General features: G+C 43.6%; 1 protein-coding gene across 1 annotated transcript; it reads right to left on the bottom strand.

The window, feature by feature from the left end:
* Positions 1 to 309: 309 nt before the first annotated feature.
* Positions 310 to 20,165, bottom strand: LOC146857363 (cannabinoid receptor 1-like). The gene is made up of 2 exons (XM_085647864.1): positions 20,056 to 20,165; positions 310 to 3,722 (listed from the first exon to the last, which is right to left on the bottom strand). The coding sequence occupies exon 2, from the start codon at positions 3,657 to 3,659 to the stop codon at positions 2,592 to 2,594; it is 1,068 nt and encodes a 355-aa protein (XP_085503990.1). The 5' UTR covers positions 3,660 to 3,722; positions 20,056 to 20,165; the 3' UTR covers positions 310 to 2,591.
* Between the last annotated feature and the right edge of the window lie 659 nt (positions 20,166 to 20,824).

Here is a 20,824-nt window from a genome sequence, read left to right as displayed (position 1 = left end):
TACTTGTTTGCTTTTAACCAAACTACGGGGATCTGTTGTGTTTGTAGACGTGTGTAGAGGAATTTTCAAATCACATAACCGATTTCTGTAATCTAGACATTACCATACTGAATGGAAAATTGTCAAATATAAATCATGTTCACCAAAATATATGCAACTGAAGAATAATAATAAGAAGAAGAATCTAGATTAAAAAAATACCCTAACTGGAATTTAAAATAATGAACTAAAATATCTGTGAAACCGTTTGTGATTTTTTTTTTTTTATTCTTATTGAAACTGTTTGTGATTTTTTTTTTTATTCTTATTACTTGTGAAGATGTAATTGACAAAGATAATAGAGTAAGCCCAGCCTAAACTGCGATTTGTCCCTAGTTTGTATTGTATGCAAACTCTTTCCAACTTCCTCACTATCTCCATCTCTTTCACCACTGGAAAATGCAATTCACAGTGAGTAGTTCACTGGGTAAACTCCATCCAGAATCTATGATTCTTTGCTTTTAGAAATTTATGATCTCATTCACATTTCGTTACTTTTGTATGCCGTTTACACATGTTCACAATTATGCTGCCAACATCCTTTACAATGTGGTGTAATGTCCCCTCAAGCTTATGATCAGGAGTTGTTGCGTTTAACTCGGATGTTCGGTGACTCACTGATGAAGCAACTAAACCTTGCTTTGAATTGATGCCTTCTCTTTAATTTCAAAGTAAGCCCCCTTCCAGAAATGTGAGTGTTTTATGTTCCTGCATATTCTCGCTAGAAACAAAGACAGGATTTTGATAAGGCTTAATATCTAGAGGGCATAATATCTAGAGGGCATACAAACATATGTTGCAGAATCCTTCGAAACGCAGGTGCGAAGTACTCTGGACCACTAAATCCAACTCAAGGTATACAAAAATGGGTGTGAACATCCACAACCATATGTTTGTAGGTATTCCCAAACTCCTCTCCATCATAGAAAGGGTCAGATTTTTACACCGAACAAGGTCTGGTATAAATCCCTTTCCGTTGTGGGTAGCGGATTCTCCATGAGAAAGACATTTCTATGTACAGACATTTTTTTGCATTTGCACAAGAGCTCTTCATTCTCTGTGTGATAAGGTAATCAAAAGTGAATGTATAATAAAACCAAGTGCACATTCTCTACATATTGTTCTCTTCCTGCAAATACGATAATCAAGCTTCTGTGAATATATTTGTGGTATTTAATAACAAAAGTTGGTCATTTCATGTTTAATCATAGTTATAAAACCAAAGAGTTTAGAAGATTGAAAATTGTGAGTTTCATTTTCTTGCCTTTTCAAAAGGACACCGTCTAATGCAATGAAAATAGCTGGAAATAGCATTTTTGAATATTTATTCGGAAAATCTTCAACAAGCTTCCAAATAATCTTATAAAAACTGTATACAGAGCGCTTAGAGTGAGTGACTATCTTCATGTTGAGGGCTGCTGGAAGGCTATCAGCCTTCACTGGGTGTCTGGCTGGTTGCTTTGGTGATTGGCTAGCTATCTGACTTGGGTTGGCACACTGACAAAGTCATTAAAGCCAGGGGGTCTAGAAAACCAAACTCTGCGACTACAGAACATCTACAAAATGGAACAATGGTATGATACCTATGACTCTAGTCCAGCTAGAACGGCATAAACCTGCAAACATGCAACCATGCAACCATGGCGGTATGGCCCCAGTGGCGTTCTTCTGATCCTCTGCCATCTGTTTGGGATACAGGGGAACTTTAGGAGGGTTAGCAGAGGGTAAACAAGTTGGGACATCAGAAATGGAGAACAGAGCTGGCAATGACCAAATGTGGGATAAATGCAGCCAGGAAGATAAAATGGCAAGGGGGAGGAGCAAAGAGAAAAGTCTAGCCTGAAAGAATAGGGCGGAGTAAAGTGACATGGGTGGAGGGCGAGGAATCGCCTGAGAAGGTGAAGAGAGAAGCATCCATTGTGGAGGTAGAATGTGTAGAGATATTAGAATGGGGTAACTACAATTTGAGTGCCAACAATAAAAAGGGACGAGTACATGAAAGGAGTGCAGTCGAACAATACCAAAAGCAACTATGGCACAATAGTCAATGCCAGTCCTGTCAGAGTGTCAGTGACTAGCCTCCAAATGGAGACAATTTTCGCAGGCAGTTCATTGACATGAAATGAATAAAGCGGGAGGCACCTCACTTGCTCCAGTTGAGGGGAGCAGATCTAGCAGAATCACTTATCTAGATGTCAAGAGTAATCTTAGAGTCCACCAAAAAGTCAATATTGACAAAAGGGGCTGACCTAAGGTGAAGATCAGTGGGTGCTTTTCAGAGGAGGGTTTCCCACATAAGCAAGCTGGCGTTTGTAAGTCAATTATTTGATTTGGTCATTTGAGCTTCAAAAAATGCAAAACCTACTGTGTTTATAAATTTAAGTATGTATACAGCTACGCAGTTGGAGCCACAAATACAATAAGGAAGTCACCAGCAGCATACTGTTAGGCTCTCTGCTGTTGTCAATCACACATGTGCCCATTTTCTTTTGAGACGGGCTACATTGTTGAGATCTTGTGCATCGGAACAAAGTTCTGAGAGGAACAAACCATCATTGTACTTCCAGGTCACAAGGGGTCGAACCAGAAACTAGACCAGCAGCAGAGTTAATCTGAGCCTTGGCCCCTCCCAGGTTACAGCCTGGAATCCAAAGGCGGCTACGGAGGCAGGATAGGCCCTTCTTCAACCTATCCCACATGTCACTGCGCCTCATAGAGTAGATAATGGGATTGACCAGGCAGTTCAAGAGACAAAGGTTGCTACAGAACGCAAAAGCCCTCTTGAGGCCTTCAGTAAGGTTACCAAACAAACTGTATATCATAAGAAGCAACATCGGTGCCCAGCATAGCATGATTACTGCAAGAACCAGGACTAAGGTTTTTGCAAACATGACATCGATTTGCATTTTGGCCTGCTCAGGCGTCTGTCCGGCTTGCTGCCTGTGGTATTTCATGACCTGAACATGCTTGTGGGCTTTCAACAAGATGTGACTGTAGCTATAGACAATAAAAGCAAGCAGTAACAAGACCACAGAGATCCAAAATGTCAAGTACTTGTGATCAATCAGGGGAAACAATTCTGAACAACGAGAATTCAATTTACAGCAATTCCACCCCATCAAAGGCAAGTAAGCCAAAAGGACAGCGAGGCACCACGTCACAGCGAGAGCCACCAATGCTCGTTTCTTCGTGACCACGGACTTGTATGCACAAGGCTTGTGTATGCAGATGTAGCGATCGAAGGCGGTGAGCAGCAGGCTGCCAAGCGACACTGTGAAAGAAGCAATGACACCCCCAAGTTTCAGCAGGAAGATGTTCGGCGAGCCCGTTCTTCCAAATACATGAAAATCCACAAAGCTGGAGGTGAAGCAGATGCTGGCCAGGAGGTCTGCCAGGGCCACGCTGGCAAGGAACAGGTAGGAAGGCTTTCTCCTGAGGTAGGAAGATGAGAGTATGATGTACAGCACCACAGAGTTTTCTATAATACACAATATTCCAAAAGTGCAGCTTAGCAGAGCAAGAACTGTTTTCTGCGAGGTGGTGTTCAACACCAAGTAGAGTTCCAGGTCCTTGATCCTTGAGAAGCAGTCTGTGGCATTTTCCACCCTCCATTCATCCATCCTCTTTTGTGGGGTAGGGGGTTCCCTTACACAGTCGCTTCACTTCAGAGTTTACATTCAGAGCTGCAAAAAAATACAAACATATTAGTAATATCTGCTAATTCATAGCTAAATCATCTTGAATGAACACACCAAATCCCTGAAAAATGAATGGAAAAGAATATAAAACATCAACATCTTGTTGCTTACATATACGTTTCTCCATTGAAAAATTACTGTGTTACTTCTGTGGATTGGTAGTGTGCAATATTTGGTGCATAATCAGGCGCACTGGGGTTATGAGATTCTGCAACTGTGTTGTGTTCTTCAAAGGTATGGGTTCGCTGTCTTTGCCACTAAATCCATCTTCTGCTGCATAACTAGCAAATTAAAACCAAAAAAATGTTTCCAACTGAATGGAACAAATGTTACTAAAAAAGGCCCACAGGTGGTTCTGCACAGTGACACTCCCTTTGCAAATGTTTACTGGTTACCCTTCAGTTGCTGACTGCTCTATTCAGATGTTAAAATCAGTACTAATGGGGCGAGACGTTTGCTCAGACAGCATTAAAGTGTTGTAAATTGTCAAAACTGTTAGCTAATAGGGCCACAAAATATACGGTAATATGTTGAATAATTTGACTTTACTTGGTGCATAATGTAGTCACCATTGCAACATAATTTGGTCCTCCATTGCTGCATAATTCTAGTGGCCCGCTGCATAAATCAAGAGGTTGGTGTCAAATCGTGGACCCTAGGACCACATGCTATAGAAATGATGACGCAGACACTGTGGTGATGCTTAGTGAACTGGCCACAAGCACGTGCACTCGGGCACTTTTATTAGCAGGCCCACGCCACTCTGCCCACTCACTGCCTGTGGTGGATGGGTGTGGGATGTGCGTCTCCAGCAAACTTGTGCCTGCTGGGACACTAGAACATTTCCAGCAGGACACTACAGTGCCCATCACTGGCTCATGAAAGCCAGATTTATGCAATCTTTTAAACATAACTATTTAATGGTTTGCATTTCGAGGTAATGAACACAAATTTAGCCCATGGTAATAGCATGCATTTTTGCACAGATCTGGCCCACTTGAACGAACGTTGGAAAGACTAAAGCCAAGTGTTGTAAACCACCAAAGGACCTGTATTTTTGTTTTTTTTAATCAAATTGCTCCATCAGTTTATTACATATTTGTACACCATTTTTGTTATTCATCTCCATATACAGAAATACAAGAATTCAAAGGTCTCCAGCCTATAGTTTAATCAAATGTGGCCAAAGAGTAATTTTATGATGACCTCATCAGTAAGCTCCGACGGAGCAAAGGGCGCCCTATAGGCGGACTGGTTGCAAGTAGGCTCACTGGAATTAACATTTAACTATATCTTTAATGTTCTCCAGAATAAGGCTCGTGATCTTGGAGCAGACTAAAATCCTTTTGCTCCTAAGGCCTCCTTACAAAATTGTGCTCTTGTTTGTGTGATGTGGATGTATGTGTTAAGGGTCTTAAAATTACGTTTGGAGCTGTGATATTTAGCTTTAAGGGTGTATGGTTGACAGTGGGTCGTTTCATTTTTTGTGACAGGTTCCAATCTTTTTTCATATTTCCTATCTGATTATCTTTTGAAGCAGAATTTTAATGTAGGACCCTCCATATGTGACTGAAAAGGTTTCTTTGTTTAAACTATATGCCTTTAGGTTTCTTTACACACAAGGCTACCTGATGAAGGCGCAACGCCGAAACGCGCGTAGGACATGAAAAACTTCAGCCATGTGCTGAATGTGCCAAACATTGCAAAACTACATTGCACGTAACTAAGCAACTGTGTTTTTAATAACTATTGTCATTCTTTTTCTTTGTTCTATTACAGAATATAATCTTTGAATAAACAATATATTTGATATTGTATCACACTTATCTGTTCACATATTTTATTTTGTACATTTATAGGTCCACGCTGTCATTGTATTTCCTAAATGTTTTCTCACATGAGTGGTTCTTGAACATTTTTCCCAATTGTGCCACTATATATCAGATGCTAGTTGTCTTTTATGTTAACAAAGACTATGGACTGCAGTTTGTCTAGGTCATAGCAAAAATACTACTTTCTGCTATATCTACTATGTTCATTACGAACAGTGTAGCAAGTTGCAAGCAATGGTTGTAAAATACGAAAATCCCTGGACTGCCCAGCGGGTGCCTACACTCTGATAAGGACTTGAATTCTCCCATCACATATTTTCAGTATTTGAGTACCCAAAAAGGTTCGCAAATCTCTGCAAATCATAATGCCAAAGCTCCCAACACTACTGCCCGTGCCCAATTCCTCTACTAGCAACACCCACAGACCAAGCCTTCTCTTCTAAATTCACCTATTAAGCAAAACATGAAATTAAGTGATGGAGCAGGCCCAAAGTTTGTCCATAGGAACCAGGCAAGGAGTCACTTCTGATTCATTTCATGGACGCTACTCATTTATACCACACAACGGCAATCTGTACTAAAACATTTTATATCACGTTAATTGGTGACAAGAGATTAGTATGGATGATGCAGAGGTGGACCTATGTTCAGGACCCCATTCACAAAGGTACTTCGGTATAGTAAAGTTACGAGTACGGAGTCTCTGTACTACAGTCCTCAGCAGGAGCATAGCTTGGGGGGGGTTGTTTGGGGTCTTACACCCTCCCAATAAATGTATTTCCTTATAAATATTTGGGTAGAGGTACTTTTAGTCAGGTATTGTGAGAAGTCAGCTGGATTTTCTACATGCAAACAAACTACCTCGGTTTTGAAAGTCCTCAAAAATATTGGTTATGTTGCAAAATATTGTGTTTTCTTTTAGTATTCCTATCAATCCACATTCCTCTCCCTTTCCACTGTCCCAAAGGCCCCTATCATGCACCTCGCTGGTGGTATAATATATTTAAACATGATATGCCAGACTTATTATCGGAAAATCTGAAGCACACCCCCCCAAACCTTACTGATCAAGCTACGCCTCTGGTTTTCAGTGCAGAGGTTCCACCACAAGTAAGGAGATTTGCCAGGAGTATGGATTCTCTGCACTCATAACTTTACTACAGGTAAGTACCTTCATGAATCGGGCCCCAAGCGCTTAATTTGAGCGAGTACTACCAGCACTTTTTTTGGGGACTGAAACTTATTTTTTATTATCAGACCTTGTCTGAGAACAAAAGAGAATGTCAGCAAAGATGGAAAAGGAGAAAAAGAAAAAGAAGAATGGAAAAACAGTGACTAAGAGAGAATGTAGGGATGTAAAACGGTATACTGGTAGAAGAAATGAGGCAAAATACAGTTGGGGGTGTAGTTTGGTCATTAAGATTGGGGGTTGTGAGCTTCAGATTTTCCGACAATCGGGTGACATATAATGTTAAAATACATTATACAACAAGCAGAGTACATGAGAGGGCTAAAGAGGCAGTGGATAGGGCGATGAATGAGTACTGGTAGAGGAAAGGAGTGAGAGAAAGAACAATATTTTGTAAAATAACAATTTTTTAAGACTTTGAAAGCAAAGAGGAGGAGTGTGTGTGCGCTTTTGTTTGTTTTGTCTTGGTATTCTGCAATACTGTCGCTCGGCAGCTGCGCCTGCGGGCTTTTGATAAAAGTTACGGCCTGCTATGGCTTTAAGAGGGCCGGGTCCTGCCGGTGCCGACCACGAGCAGTTTTTAAAAGGGGACCTTAAAACGGGTGCCTATAGGGCTCTGTTTTATGGCCTAGAACAGGCGGTCCGTTTTTTTGCAGACTGCAGTGAGAGTATGCCCGATGTGCACATACTCATTTTGCTCACTTCTCACTAGTGGAAAAGTCACAGCATGACCATGCCAGGTGAGCGCTGTAGCAGGAAGGGAAATCCTTTACAGAGGAGCATTTTCTCTATGGATTTCCCTTCTCTTTTTGCAACACTTGAGCAACAACATTGTCGTGGTGCCAGCCATTGGAGTGGGGACATCGTAAGAAGAACCACCAATGACCGAACCAGCACTTGTTTTAAAACTGAAGCCAGACAACCAGTGGCAACCAGCCACCAGCCGGACCCTACTCTGACCTTTTACAGAGAGCGACGAGCATGGAGCCTGCAGTGTAGTCCAGCCACAAGTGAAGCGTTTCTCCCTTACCTTCCAAAGGGGTTTGCAGAGGAACTAGTCTGCGTGATCATGCCCCAGCCCTAACACCAGCAAGTGTAAAGCCTTCTGAAATTGAAATAATGACTTGGATGTCTTGTTTTCTGAAGGTAGGATCATGGTAGGGGGAGATGATTGTTTTCGTTTTACTCGCTTGCCAACTCCAGGGCAACAGACCAGGCTCCATGGCTGGTTTCATAGCAAAGCACCAACCCAGCAGTAGCTTTTTTACCAAAACCCCTAATTGCATAGATGGGTGGGGTTGGGGGTTCTGTGGGTGAGAGGGACTGGTCCTCATATGCCCTCTATGCTTTACAGGGTTGGTGCAGACCGGAAATGTGAAATGTTGCAGGTAAGCGACCTTGAGTGATTAAACTTGTATTTGCAAATGAGTTTGTTCAAAGTCCATCCCAGAGAAATAAATTATCTGAAGCAAGGGCCTTCTACTCTTGAACAAAAGTGGGCATTAAGTGATTGAATCAGGTGTGAATTATCAATCGATTGTGGCAGATTCGCTGTGGTCAGAAGTGAATGGAGTTTGCCGTTTTTAATTGTTTGTCATTCCCAGAGCTACTGTATATCCGACATCAATCAGGCCGGGACAAGGGAGTCATTGTTGGGCCTGTGATTGTCCACTACCCCTGACTGCATGAATGGGGAGCTGCTGTTCGTGAGCAGTGGGGTCTGTGTACTGCGATTAAACTTAAGGTAACTTTTAACACATATAGGGCACCCAAGTCAAAATTGGAAAATAATGAGGTGAACACATGTCAAGTGATCAGATTAGACTCAGTGCAAGAAAGAGAGAAAGGTGGAAAAGAGTAAGAAAGAGGAAGAGAAAGTTAGGAAAATAGTGAGAAAGCAGGTGGAAAAAAGAAGCCAAAAGAGTCATTTAAATAAATAGGAAGTGTAGAGTGGTGGGAAAAGTGTCATGCAGTGAAATCAGGGCAATCACTGCCACGCATCTTTGGCATTTGGCAACCTTAGTCATGCAGCACGGGCTCCTAAGAATAAAATTGAGCCTCGGCGCTCATTTTAAGTAATACAAATTAAGCGCCGTTTTAAACTGCCCTGACTGAAAGTGTGGTGTGTGTGTCATATTGCTGTGCAATGTTGTGCTATTTAGGATTGTCAAATTACATTATCCTCATGCAGAATTCAATTTTGCTCAGCTACATGATGGGACAATTGTGCAGTGTTGAGAGTTTACCATCCAGATTGTGCAAAAACATGCAGTAAATCGAGTGCAAGCACGCATGTTGCATATCCTCTTGTGAAAACCCTTTTTGCATAAACTCAGCTTGGCATTGCATGCCAAATGCCTCACAACTACACACTTTTGCTGACCCACATACCCAAATCGAAGCTAAAAGGCAACTACTCAATGCGGGAATAATGAAATGCCAATTGCAGGGTTCCCTATTGCACTTCAGTGTGTCCCAGAAATGCACTGGAAAGTAAGGAATGATGCCCCTACATTACAAAGTTACATAACATGATCACAAACCTAACTGCAGCCCCTCTTAAGGAATATTTGAGACTCAAGAAAAACATTCTGCAGCCCAGTTTAGAACAACTTTGAGTTTATTATCCATTATAAGCCAATTCAAGCCCACGTGATGCTAAACATTACATTATACCAACACCTTTGCTAAACTTAAAATGGTAACAGGCACAAACAGCTAAAGGCTGTGTGGTCTATACCAACCAAATAGTACCAAAAAATAGCTCAGTAAAATCATGGATAAAGCTGTTTCTTTTGTGCTGGGTTCTAGATTTTTAGGTTGAGCCTAGAGCAGCGCATGCGCTGCTTGCTTGACTTTTACTAAGGGGGTTTCCAAAGTGCTACCAGAGGCTTTTGCTGGCCTCAAGCTTGCGTGCATGTGCGCGTGAACGTGCACAGGCCATCTGGCTTTTTGTAATGGCTCATTAAGCCTTACGGGGTGACAAATGCAAAAACAACAATTGATGGACAGAATGCAGAACAATGTCATACATTCACCCCAGTACAGAGATCTCGGCCTAAATCCATCGTTTTTGACTGGGGGTGAATGTTTTGATTTGTTCTGCATTCCGTCCATCAATTGTGTGTCTTTTGCTTTCTGGCCCTAAGTGCGCCAGATATGCTCAGACGTGAGTCCTGGGCTCACTGCGCCACTGGAAACAAGCTATCCTGGCTGAAGAGGGGTGAAACCCCGAAACCGGTCCTAGGATGCTGGTATCCGGTCCAGGGAGGACCTGGCTTGGCAGTTCGGGCTGGACTGTTCCCATGAGGCACAGGGTCAAGACTGATTTGCATATAGCCAGGTCTAAACTGGGGTGGCATGGTGAGCAAAAGAATGATGGATTTAACCCAGATCTCTTGACTGGAGGTGAATGTTTTGATTTGTTCTGCATTCCGTCCATCAATTGTGTGTCTTTTACTTTCTCATTAAGCCTTACAGCGCGTGAATCCCCTCCCTTCCCCTATCCCCTACCCCCTCCCTCCTCGTCAGCTTTATTTTCACTCCTCTCGCGCATCTGTCTTTCTTCTGCCTGTTACCCTCTCGTTTCTTATCTTTTTCTCTTTCCTTTCAGTTTCTCTTTGCGCTTGTTAGCTTCTGTAGTAAGGACTTCCGATTGCGAATTTGGTAACAATATTGTTTTGATGTGCTTTAAACATGTTATTTTTGCGTATACTGTCAAATTGATAGACAAAGAATATGATATGCATCTTCTTCCAATAAATGCAAGGCTTCAAAATAAATTGAATTGGAGGACAGATGAGCGAGAAGTTCTGAAAAAACGAGAAACTATTCCCAGGCAGTTTTGCTACAAAAAGGTGCAGGAGTTAAACCCAAGCACTGTCATTACGGCAACAAAGTCCTCTTATCAGCCTAACTCTGCTATGTGATTTGGAGCCTTCCCGGCTCTCTCGGCTGGCTTATTTGCTTTCCCAGCAGGACGTGACTTTCATACAGCAGCCTTTCCCAGCAGGATGGGCTCATTCCACAGAACACGTCCCCGCCCTTGAACTCATCTCCCACCCAGCCGCATTTTTCCCATGGGACAGCAAGCAGCTGAAACTGTCCCCATTAACAAGTTTAACTTTCCGAGTCAAGTCTAATGAATATTAGGCAATTTACTTGTTGAAGCAGGGAGGGCGGGGGTTACTTTGTGCAGGCCCTGCTGTTCTCTACTGTGGCGTTACAACAAACAAATGATGGACGGAATGCTGACAATGCATACATTCTCCCCCAGTCAAGAGATCTGGGTTAAATCCATCGTTCTTTTGCCCACTACACCACCCCAGTTAGACATGGCCATATGCAAATCAGTCTTGACCCTGTGCCTCATGGGAACAGTCCAGCCCGAACTGCCAAGCCATGTCTTCCCTGGACCGGAATCAAGCATCCTAGGACCGGTTTCTGGCTATCAGCCGTCATCAGCCAGGATAGCTTGACTCCAGTGGCGTAGTGAGCACGGGTCCCACGTCTGGGAATACCCATCCCACTTAGGGCGAAAAGCGTTACAACAAACAAATGATGGACGGAATGCTGACAATGCATACATTCTCCCCCAGTCAAGAGATCTGGGTTAAATCCATCGTTCTTTTGCCCACTACACCACCCCAGTTTAGACATGGCCATATGCAAATAAGTCTTGACCCTGTGCCTCATGGGAACAGTCCAGCCCGAACTGCCAAGCCATGTCTTCCCTGGACCGGAATCAAGCATCCTAGGACCGGTTTCTGGCTATCAGCCGTCATCAGCCAGGATAGCTTGACTCCAGTGGCGTAGTGAGCACGGGTCCCACGTCTGGGAATACCCATCCCACTTAGGGCGAAAAGCGTTACAACAAACAAATGATGGACGGAATGCTGACAATGCATACATTCTCCCCCAGTCAAGAGATATGGGTTAAATCCATCGTTCTTTTGCCCACTACACCACCCCAGTTTAGACATGGCCATATGCAAATCAGTCTTGACCCTGTGCCTCATGGGAACAGTCCAGCCCGAACTGCCAAGCCATGTCTTCCCTGGACTGGAATCAAGCATCCTAGGACCGGTTTCTGGCTATCAGCCGTCATCAGCCAGGATAGCTTGACTCCAGTGGCGTAGTGAGCACGGGTCCCACGTCTGGGAATACCCATCCCACTTAGGGCGAAAAGCGTTACAACAAACAAATGATGGACGGAATGCTGACAATGCATACATTCTCCCCCAGTCAAGAGATCTGGGTTAAATCCATCGTTCTTTTGCCCACTACACCACCCCAGTTTAGACATGGCCATATGCAAATCAGTCTTGACCCTGTGCCTCATGGGAACAGTCCAGCCCGAACTGCCAAGCCATGTCTTCCCTGGACCGGAATCAAGCATCCTAGGACCGGTTTCTGGCTATCAGCCGTCATCAGCCAGGATAGCTTGACTCCAGTGGCGTAGTGAGCACGGGTCCCACGTCTGGGAATACCCATCCCACTTAGGGCGAAAAGCGTTACAACAAACAAATGATGGACGGAATGCTGACAATGCATACATTCTCCCCCAGTCAAGAGATCTGGGTTAAATCCATCGTTCTTTTGCCCACTACACCACCCCAGTTTAGACATGGCCATATGCAAATCAGTCTTGACCCTGTGCCTCATGGGAACAGTCCAGCCCGAACTGCCAACCCATGTCTTCCCTGGACCGGAATCACGGGTCCCACGCACTGGGGTGGCGTAGTGGGCAAAAGAACGATGGATTTAACCCAGATCTCTTGACTGGGGGAGAATGTCTGCATTGTCAGCATTCCATCCATCATTTGTTTGTTGTAACGCTTTTCGCCCTAAGTGGGATGGGTATTCCCAGACGTGGGACCCGTGCTCACTACGCCACTGGAGTCAAGCTATCCTGGCTGATGACGGCTGATAGCCAGAAACCGGTCCTAGGATGCTTGATTCCGGTCCAGGGAAGACATGGCTTGGCAGTTCGGGCTGGACTGTTCCCATGAGGCACAGGGTCAAGACTGATTTGCATATGGCCATGTCTGAACTGGGGTGGCGTAGTGGGCAAAAGAACGATGGATTTAACCCAGATCTCTTGACTGGGGGAGAATGTCTGCATTGTCAGCATTCCATCCATCATTTGTTTGTTGTAACGCTTTTCGCCCTAAGTGGGATGGGTATTCCCAGACGTGGGACCCGTGCTCACTACGCCACTGGAGTCAAGCTATCCTGGCTGATGACGGCTGATAGCCAGAAACCGGTCCTAGGATGCTTGATTCCGGTCCAGGGAAGACATGGCTTGGCAGTTCGGGCTGGACTGTTCCCATGAGGCACAGGGTCAAGACTGATTTGCATATGGCCATGTCTGAACTGGGGTGGCGTAGTGGGCAAAAGAACGATGGATTTAACCCAGATCTCTTGACTGGGGGAGAATGTCTGCATTGTCAGCATTCCATCCATCATTTGTTTGTTGTAACGGTTCTCTACTGTGGCAGCATTCCCAACAGAAGGATTTGGGGCTGGTAATTGGAGCCCCAGATAACAAGCATGTTTGTTCTCGTTTCTTTCTTGTAATAGAGTCTGTCTGGTGTGTAATGATCCTTGTGGGCAGATCGAATGAAGCATGTGTACGAAAACATTTGGCAAAGAAAGCATTACCATGGTTATCTACTGTCTCGAGAGCATTTTGCTGAGGGCACCGCTCATATCAAAAGGGGAAACAAGCATTGGCATAGCCAATAGCTCTCGCCTTTGGGACCTTATAAGTATTTAGTTATGCAGCACAATATCCTTACTGCAACAACATTAACTTTTGCATGGCTAAACACTTATAAGGCCCCAAAGGTGAGACCTAATGCTTGTTTGTCATGCTATATTTTAATTAAAAGTTCAGAATCTAACCAGCCTGTTCCTCCTACTGTAGCACAGACATGGTAAGGGTGACTTGAGGTATGCTTAGTGGTCTAGTGTATAATATTAAAATAAAACATGTTTAAAATTACAGCTTTATTTGCAGGGTATTTGTAAACACAGATATACAGTGTGCAACTGGCATTCTCATTTCCACAGCGAATGTCAAAGCACTGCCGTGAGAATTTTCCCCATTCCATCAGGTGAGATCTGATCATGGTCCACTTATTTACTCCCTCTGACTGGTCCCTCTTCTCCCCTTTTTATGTATACACTTCTCTGGTTAGATGGCAACCACTGGCTCTGCTGAGCAAGAGAAATGGGACAGAGTGGGACCAGGAGAAGAACAGAGAGATGACGGGAATGCACCTAGAGAAGTGAGGGAGAAGGGAACAGATCGAGGTGAGAGGGAGAGGTGTGAGGTAAAGGGAGAATGATAAAGTAGGTAGAAAGATACAAAGAGACAAAAAGAGAAAATATTAGGCAGATAAAGGTGCATAGTGAGTGGCGAGTTAGAAATGTGATGTGGAGAGATAGGACAGAGAAGTAGAGATACATGTGTGAGCACCGAGAGGTGTAGGTTAGGTAATCAGGTTAGCTACTGTGAGGCGATATAGCGAGGGGGTGTAAGAACAGAGGTGTAGCAGTAGGGAGAGAGGGAGGGAAAGAGGCATATGAGGAAGAAGACGTGAGGAGAGATACATGAGAAGCAGAGAAAGAGGGGGGGGGAGTGGTGATAGATAAATGGAGAAGTGACGTGGGATTTTATGGTTTGTGAGGTAAAGATAGAGGAGTTACAACTAGATTGAGGTAGAGAAAGATGTGAGGTATAGAAAGGCGAGTAAGAGAGAGAGGAGAGAGATAGACAGAGGGGTGTGAGATGAAGTGTAAATTAGAGGGAGTTACACAAGGAAGATGAAAGCGAAATAGAGGAAGATAATCAATTAGGGAGAAAGAGAGATGATAGAGCAAGGGAAAGCAATTTCTTTAAGCAATTTGTGAATTCCTTAATTCATGTTTAAGGTGCATGCCTGGTGTGTATTTTTGTACTGCAAATACCCAAACGGGTGTCCCAGTAAAGACTGACACGTTAAACTATAAAAGGAGAATCAGATTGTAAATAACTAGGCTTTCAATTTCCAAAAGACATACTGGCACATGCATCAACAAAGACTATTGCGATTCCTTAATAGCGATTTTTAAGGAATCGCAATTAAGGAATTGCAAAAGCCTATGCATGTAGGAATCGCTATAAAAATAGCGATTCCTACACATTCCTTATTTGCGACTCGCACATTGCGAGTCGCAATTAAGGAATGCCGTCTCATTCATTCCTATGGGCCTCCAGGCCCAAAGGAATGAATTGGAGATTGCATGAGCAATTTGCGAGTACCAGTAGGTACTCGCAAATTGCTCATGCAATTTCAAGGGTGTCAACATGACACCCTATTGCACCCCTGAAATTGATCTGTGCACATATGTTGCACACACATGCTCTAAGGGCATGTGTGTGCACAACATGAAACTTTGAAAAATGCACAAAAGTGCATTTTTCAAAGTTTTTGCAAATCACCATGAAGTTCATCTTCATGGTAAATTGCTCTCCCTATTAGCGAAATCGCTAATTTTTTTACTTTAATGCATTGCATTTAAGGAATCTCAATTTGGGATTCCTTAAATGCAATCGCAATTTAAGGAATCGCAGTTTAGAGATTCTTTAAATTGCGATTTTTGCATTTGGGATGATGCATCCCAAATGCAAAAATACCTGTCGCACAGGGGCAGATTCTGAGAATCTTCCCCTTTGCGTGTGGGCCTATGGACCTTATTTTAAGATTCTCAGACAGGGATGTCTGTCCCAAATGTGGTGGTGCACCCCGTTGGCGTAACTTGTGGTTCCTCTACTCTATTCGGGTCATGGTAACCACCATGTCTCTGCCAGCTAAGCCTCTGCTGCCACCCGTGTTCGGGACGAGGTGGGGTGAGGAGGAGGCATAGTTGTCGCAAAAGAAGGGGGTGGCAAAATAATAATTACCTTCAGCCGGCTGCGGCCCACTCCGCTGCGTCAGATAGGCATAGGCTCCCAGAATGCCCTGTGGCCAATCCTGAAGCTGCTCTCACGTGACAGCAGCTTCAGGATTGGCCTGAGCACCCTTGATTGAGGCTCCAGGACAGGCAGAGTGTGCCTGCTCTCTTCAACCCCAGCGAAGCAGCTCTGGTTGGAGAGAGGTTCACTGCGCATGATGGCTTTGCTGGACGGAGACGGCTGGCCAAACCATCATGCGCATTGAAGGGAGTGCACTACCCCTCCCCTCAGTGCCATCACCCCCCAGTCCCCACCCCCCAAGACTCAGCAGGAAAGGAGAAATAAAAAAACCTTTAATCCTATCATTTCTCCACCTCAGGATTTACTGAGACTACCGAGGATTAATGATTGGAAAGTCCTAGATTAGGCATATTGGGAAAACCCTTATACAGAAAAATGTATCTTTTTCCATTAATGCTTTGCAGCCTATGCAGGAACAGTGAGGGTTTCACAATATGCAACCAGTGCAATTTCGCTATGTGCCTAGAAACGGGTGCACACCACAGAAAATCAGGCACTAAGCGAGCTGCAGCATTTTGGTTTATTTGAAGCAGTGTTCATTATTACATGATATGCGAATAAATACATGTTTATAAAAGCATGCATTATTATTTAAATTTAGGTGGCCCTATAGCTAAAAATGTTCACTGCCTGGAATTCACAGTAGATGTATGTGTGGTTTAGAAATAAATGCATGTAGTATATCAATATATTTACATTCAAATACCATACATAGCAAACGTATCTCAGCTTTGACTATAAACTAGGTCCATTTCCATTAAAGCGAGGGATATGATGGACAATATATTACTTTCTTGCGACATCACTTCCTCTGATGTCACTCAATGCGACATTGTGTATGGATTATGCTAATTAGCCCCACCTGCACTACTTTTTCTATGGCTTGGGCCCTGGGAGCAGGGTGATATTTGCTTTAAGTATTTTTGAGCGTTTTTAGTGCATGTCAGTATTGTGAAGTTTGCTGAATAGTCGGCATGCACATTTACTACATGCAGTTTTATACCACGTTACATTATCGCATTTTCATTGTGGCCATTTCCGCAAATCTGGTGGTGCAAATTTTACCTGTGGAAATCACGTTACAATAGGATTTTATAATTATTTCCACTGCCTGAATGAGATTTTCAAGGCATTTATAACAAAGTGCTGTAAGTCAAAAACGGCCTAATATTGTGACGGTCAAAGGTTCGACGGGGATATGTAATTGCAAATTCATTATAAAACTGTGTACTGCTCCTGGAGTTAAAGACTATTTCAATTAGCCTAATTATCCATTGATTATATCTCGACCATATTAGGATGTAACAGATTGCTGGTATTCTTGGCATGCTATGCCCTGCTATAAAGGAGGAAATTACACAACACCACTCCACACCATAAACTTCCAATACATAGAATCAATAATAAAAACGTTGGTATCCCTCTGTGGGGCCTATTCACACGCTGCATTTACTTGTACATAGAGTAGTACTAGGTTAGTACTACCCTCGTATTACAAAATGCTACTCACAAACCTATACGTGGAGAGTCTGCCTTCACCATCATTTTTTTTGTGGGTATCTGTCAAAGCATAAACCACGGTGATGGCCCGATACATATGGGAAATAATTTCTTTCTTGCCATCCTGCAGGATAACCTTCTAGCCTACAAGTCTGCAAGGTTCAAATGCAGAAACATGGGGCCACTGGAACCATTCGCTGCCAAGTCACCCTTCCAAGCTGCAGGTTCTGTCATTCATTACGGGTGAGTGGGGTTGGGTAAGTGCACTTTACATCCCCTCTCTAGTTGTGATACGTTTTTCCATGTCCTCCAAGTCTCTCTCTATTGTAGATGCCTCAGATCTGTTCAACTAGCGGTGCCCTGCAGGCGCTTCAACATGACTAAGTATGGATTCATCCTGTGTTCGGGTGCAGTGCTTTAAGTGGGCCGGTGCTCACTGGTACCAATGACCTTTGTTTTGAACTATCTCCTTTTGAGCACTGGAACTTCTCCTTGGTCAAGGAGAGTACAGGCACTCTTGGGGCAGCCAGGCAGCGCAGGCTCGGTGGCACCGCTGACTGCGCAGCAAGCGCTCTGCTCAACTGTTGCAAAAGAAAGAAGGCCGTCAGGGTGGATGAGTGAGTGAGTGAGCAGAGCCATGAAAGGAGCCGATGGTGAATAATTCACAAGCGGCTCATTGCATTACTTTAGGGCCGTTTGGGAATTTCGTTGCCCTGCGATAGTCCGTGATTGAAAGTGCAGGGTCCAATCTGACCCTCTGCAGTCAATCACACTGTAGGTATGTGGCACAGGGCCTGCCCCCCGCTATGTCTGAGGAAAAGCGGGAAAAAGAAATCTGGTTTCGTGGATTGGTGGCACCCGAGCCCAGAGTGCATCTTCCAGAATGAGCCTGCAGGCAGCGGAGGAGGTGATCACCCACTGCTGCGCCCTGGCTGATCACCATTCAGCTGGGCACTTCAATGAGGGACAGGACGGGAGTCCATGATCATGCACACTATTGTCTCTGACTACCTGTCTCCCACCTTTGTCTACCTGGCAAGCTTGTCGTAATCATCCAAATTGCAGTATTTAATCTGGTTAAGGGACATATGCGCGCCACTTATTCCGTTGGCTTTTCAAGGACCAGAGCGCACTAAGGCAACCCGGGCATCCACTAAATATTTCCTTAACAGAACTTTGAGCTGGGGTAATCCGGATGGCCTTGAGTTTCGAAGGATAAACTGAGTCTTACCGTTATGACGCTAATTATTTTAATTAACAAGATATCTGAAAATAGCACCAGGAGGCCTCTTTTGGGCAGTGAGTACTCTGCAGCCAAGTATTTTATGTTCTGATGCCCACCTACTGACAAGGCTGGGCAATTAAGTTCCCCTGCCCATAAGATCAGTGCTTGAATGTCTTCGGTTTAGTTGTCCATTGAAAAAGGAACTCCGTCCTGAAATGTGTTATCTGCAACCTTGTGAGTCTTCATTGTGTGCATGAAGCTTACATTACTTTCCAGAGTTTACTGTGCACAAGGGGTGTCCAACATAGGACTAAAAGGGCCATTACCAGTCCAGGTTTTCACTTTTCAGGCTATCCACATGAGGTAAATGTGCAACCTAACTATCGGAATTAAACTGTGTGCCAGTGGTTGTGAATGTGTGTGAGTTTTTTTTTATGTGGTGGGCGAGTATATGTGCATAAATCATCAAAATAACTTTAGTTTGATCTACAAAATCATAACTTTTGAGCAAACATAAGTTCATCTTTGCAAGATACATAAAAATATTATAAACCATTAACAACGTTGTACAGATTTAACAATAGATGTTCTCACACACGCTCTTTTATTAAATTGAGGCTATTCCATGGCCATACTTCAAAACATGCACTATTACCCTTCCCAGACAGGGAGAGAGTCTTGCAACAATATTCATAACCTAGGCACTGGTATTTCTTTACAGGCATCCACTTTAAGTCAACACAGAAAGTGCGCAACAGTAAACAACAAGCAGCATTGGAAATGCAATCGGCCTCGCATTTGTTGGAGTTGGTGCTATTGGCATGGTTAACGGCACTGTTTTTTACTTATGTGTTATGGGGTGTATGTATGTGGGGTGTTGTGGCATTATGTTAGTTGAATTGGATTAGTTCGCTGTGTTATTGTGCGGTGTGGATTTGAATATGTGGCATATCTACGAGACAACAAATCATAGGTCACTCCCTGTTTAGGTTCGGTATAAATTAAACTACAGGCGGAAGTTTTGGATCAACCTAAGAACGAAGGGGCATTTTATCAAGCATGGCGTGAATATTATCGTCGCTTTAGCGGCAGAAAACTGCAGCCAGAGCGGCGATAATGGGCTTGATAATATGCCGCAGAGAATTCCCATAGAAGCCCATGCTGACACCAGAACATGGACTTCCATTGGAATTCTCAAGGGCGTATTATCAAGCCCATTATCGCCGCTTCAGCGATAATATTAACGCCTGTCTTGAAAATATGGCCCTAAAACTCTCCACATGAGGACAGTAATTAGTCAAAATCTTTTGAACGAAAGGCCAAGTAAACACGCAGGGAAAGAATCCTCCGACTACTACATGGAATGTTAAAAACAAAGTATGTGTGAATTCAGCCGTCTAATAATTTACAGAAAAGAGGCTAAATCTGGAAAACGGGTAGCTTGCTACAACTTAACCAAAAGTGTTTAGTTTCAGAGTCGACCGTGGCTATAAATAGACAGGAAAACTGTAAAAGAAAAGGATGAAAAATATATATATTTGGAGACCTACTGCCATCAAGTTGCCTCCTGAGCTCTGACAAACACGTCTAGCTGCTGTAATGCGTGGCCCGTGTCTGCGTACGGCACGCGCTCTAAGCAGGCATTGCACGTGCCTCTCCAATTACTGTTAATTTGAAAAAGCTGTGTGGAGTTAAAAAACTACATTGGAAAAGGGCACCCAGGTGCTTGATTTCATCTGTAGGCAAAAGGAAGCCGAACTACAATAAACAGTGAAGAGAGCTTCACGGATCATGTTTCACAGGGTAAACATTTTGTCGTTTACATTTTTTGTGTGATAAAAATATTAACTACATAAGAAAAGGGCATTTCTCCAAACGGGAGATTTAGACCCGTATTTGCATATATCTCTAATCAGCTAACCGTGGGTCGCACGAGTGGAAAAGAAGGGAGAATAAATCTTATAATGCTGTGACAGTCAAATTGTTTGCAAATCTCAGCTATAAACACATGGCTCCCTGGGTGGCGCGCAGAAGGTTTGGAAAGGGAGACTCCCTACAGATGAAGCCATCACTTGGAATGTTTTTTGATTTTTATGTTTTTTGCAACTTCAGTGGCAAAATGCAGTTTGAAAACTTTTTAACTTGAACCTTCCTCCACGCCAGAAAACATTGAACATATGCATGTGGACACCTCTGGACTACCCCTGCGGAAGCTATTGGGATGTCAAAAAAATCAGTTAAGTGCTTGTACCGGCGATACATAGATAATAACACTTTAGGTCATACCAGGGTGGACACTGTTACTGCTGCCTTTCTTGA

The sequence above is a fragment of the Triturus cristatus genome, chromosome 3_2, assembly GCF_964204655.1.
Source record: "Triturus cristatus chromosome 3_2, aTriCri1.1, whole genome shotgun sequence".
Lineage (NCBI taxonomy): Eukaryota > Metazoa > Chordata > Amphibia > Caudata > Salamandridae > Triturus > Triturus cristatus.
The sequence above is the reverse complement of the archived record's forward strand: the minus strand, read 5'-3'. Positions and strand labels throughout refer to the sequence as shown.

Excerpts from the sequence above, each read along its gene's own strand:
- LOC146857363 (XM_085647864.1), bottom strand. The coding sequence starts at position 3,659 with ATGGATGAATGGAGGGTGGAAAATGCCACAGACTGCTTCTCAAGGATC.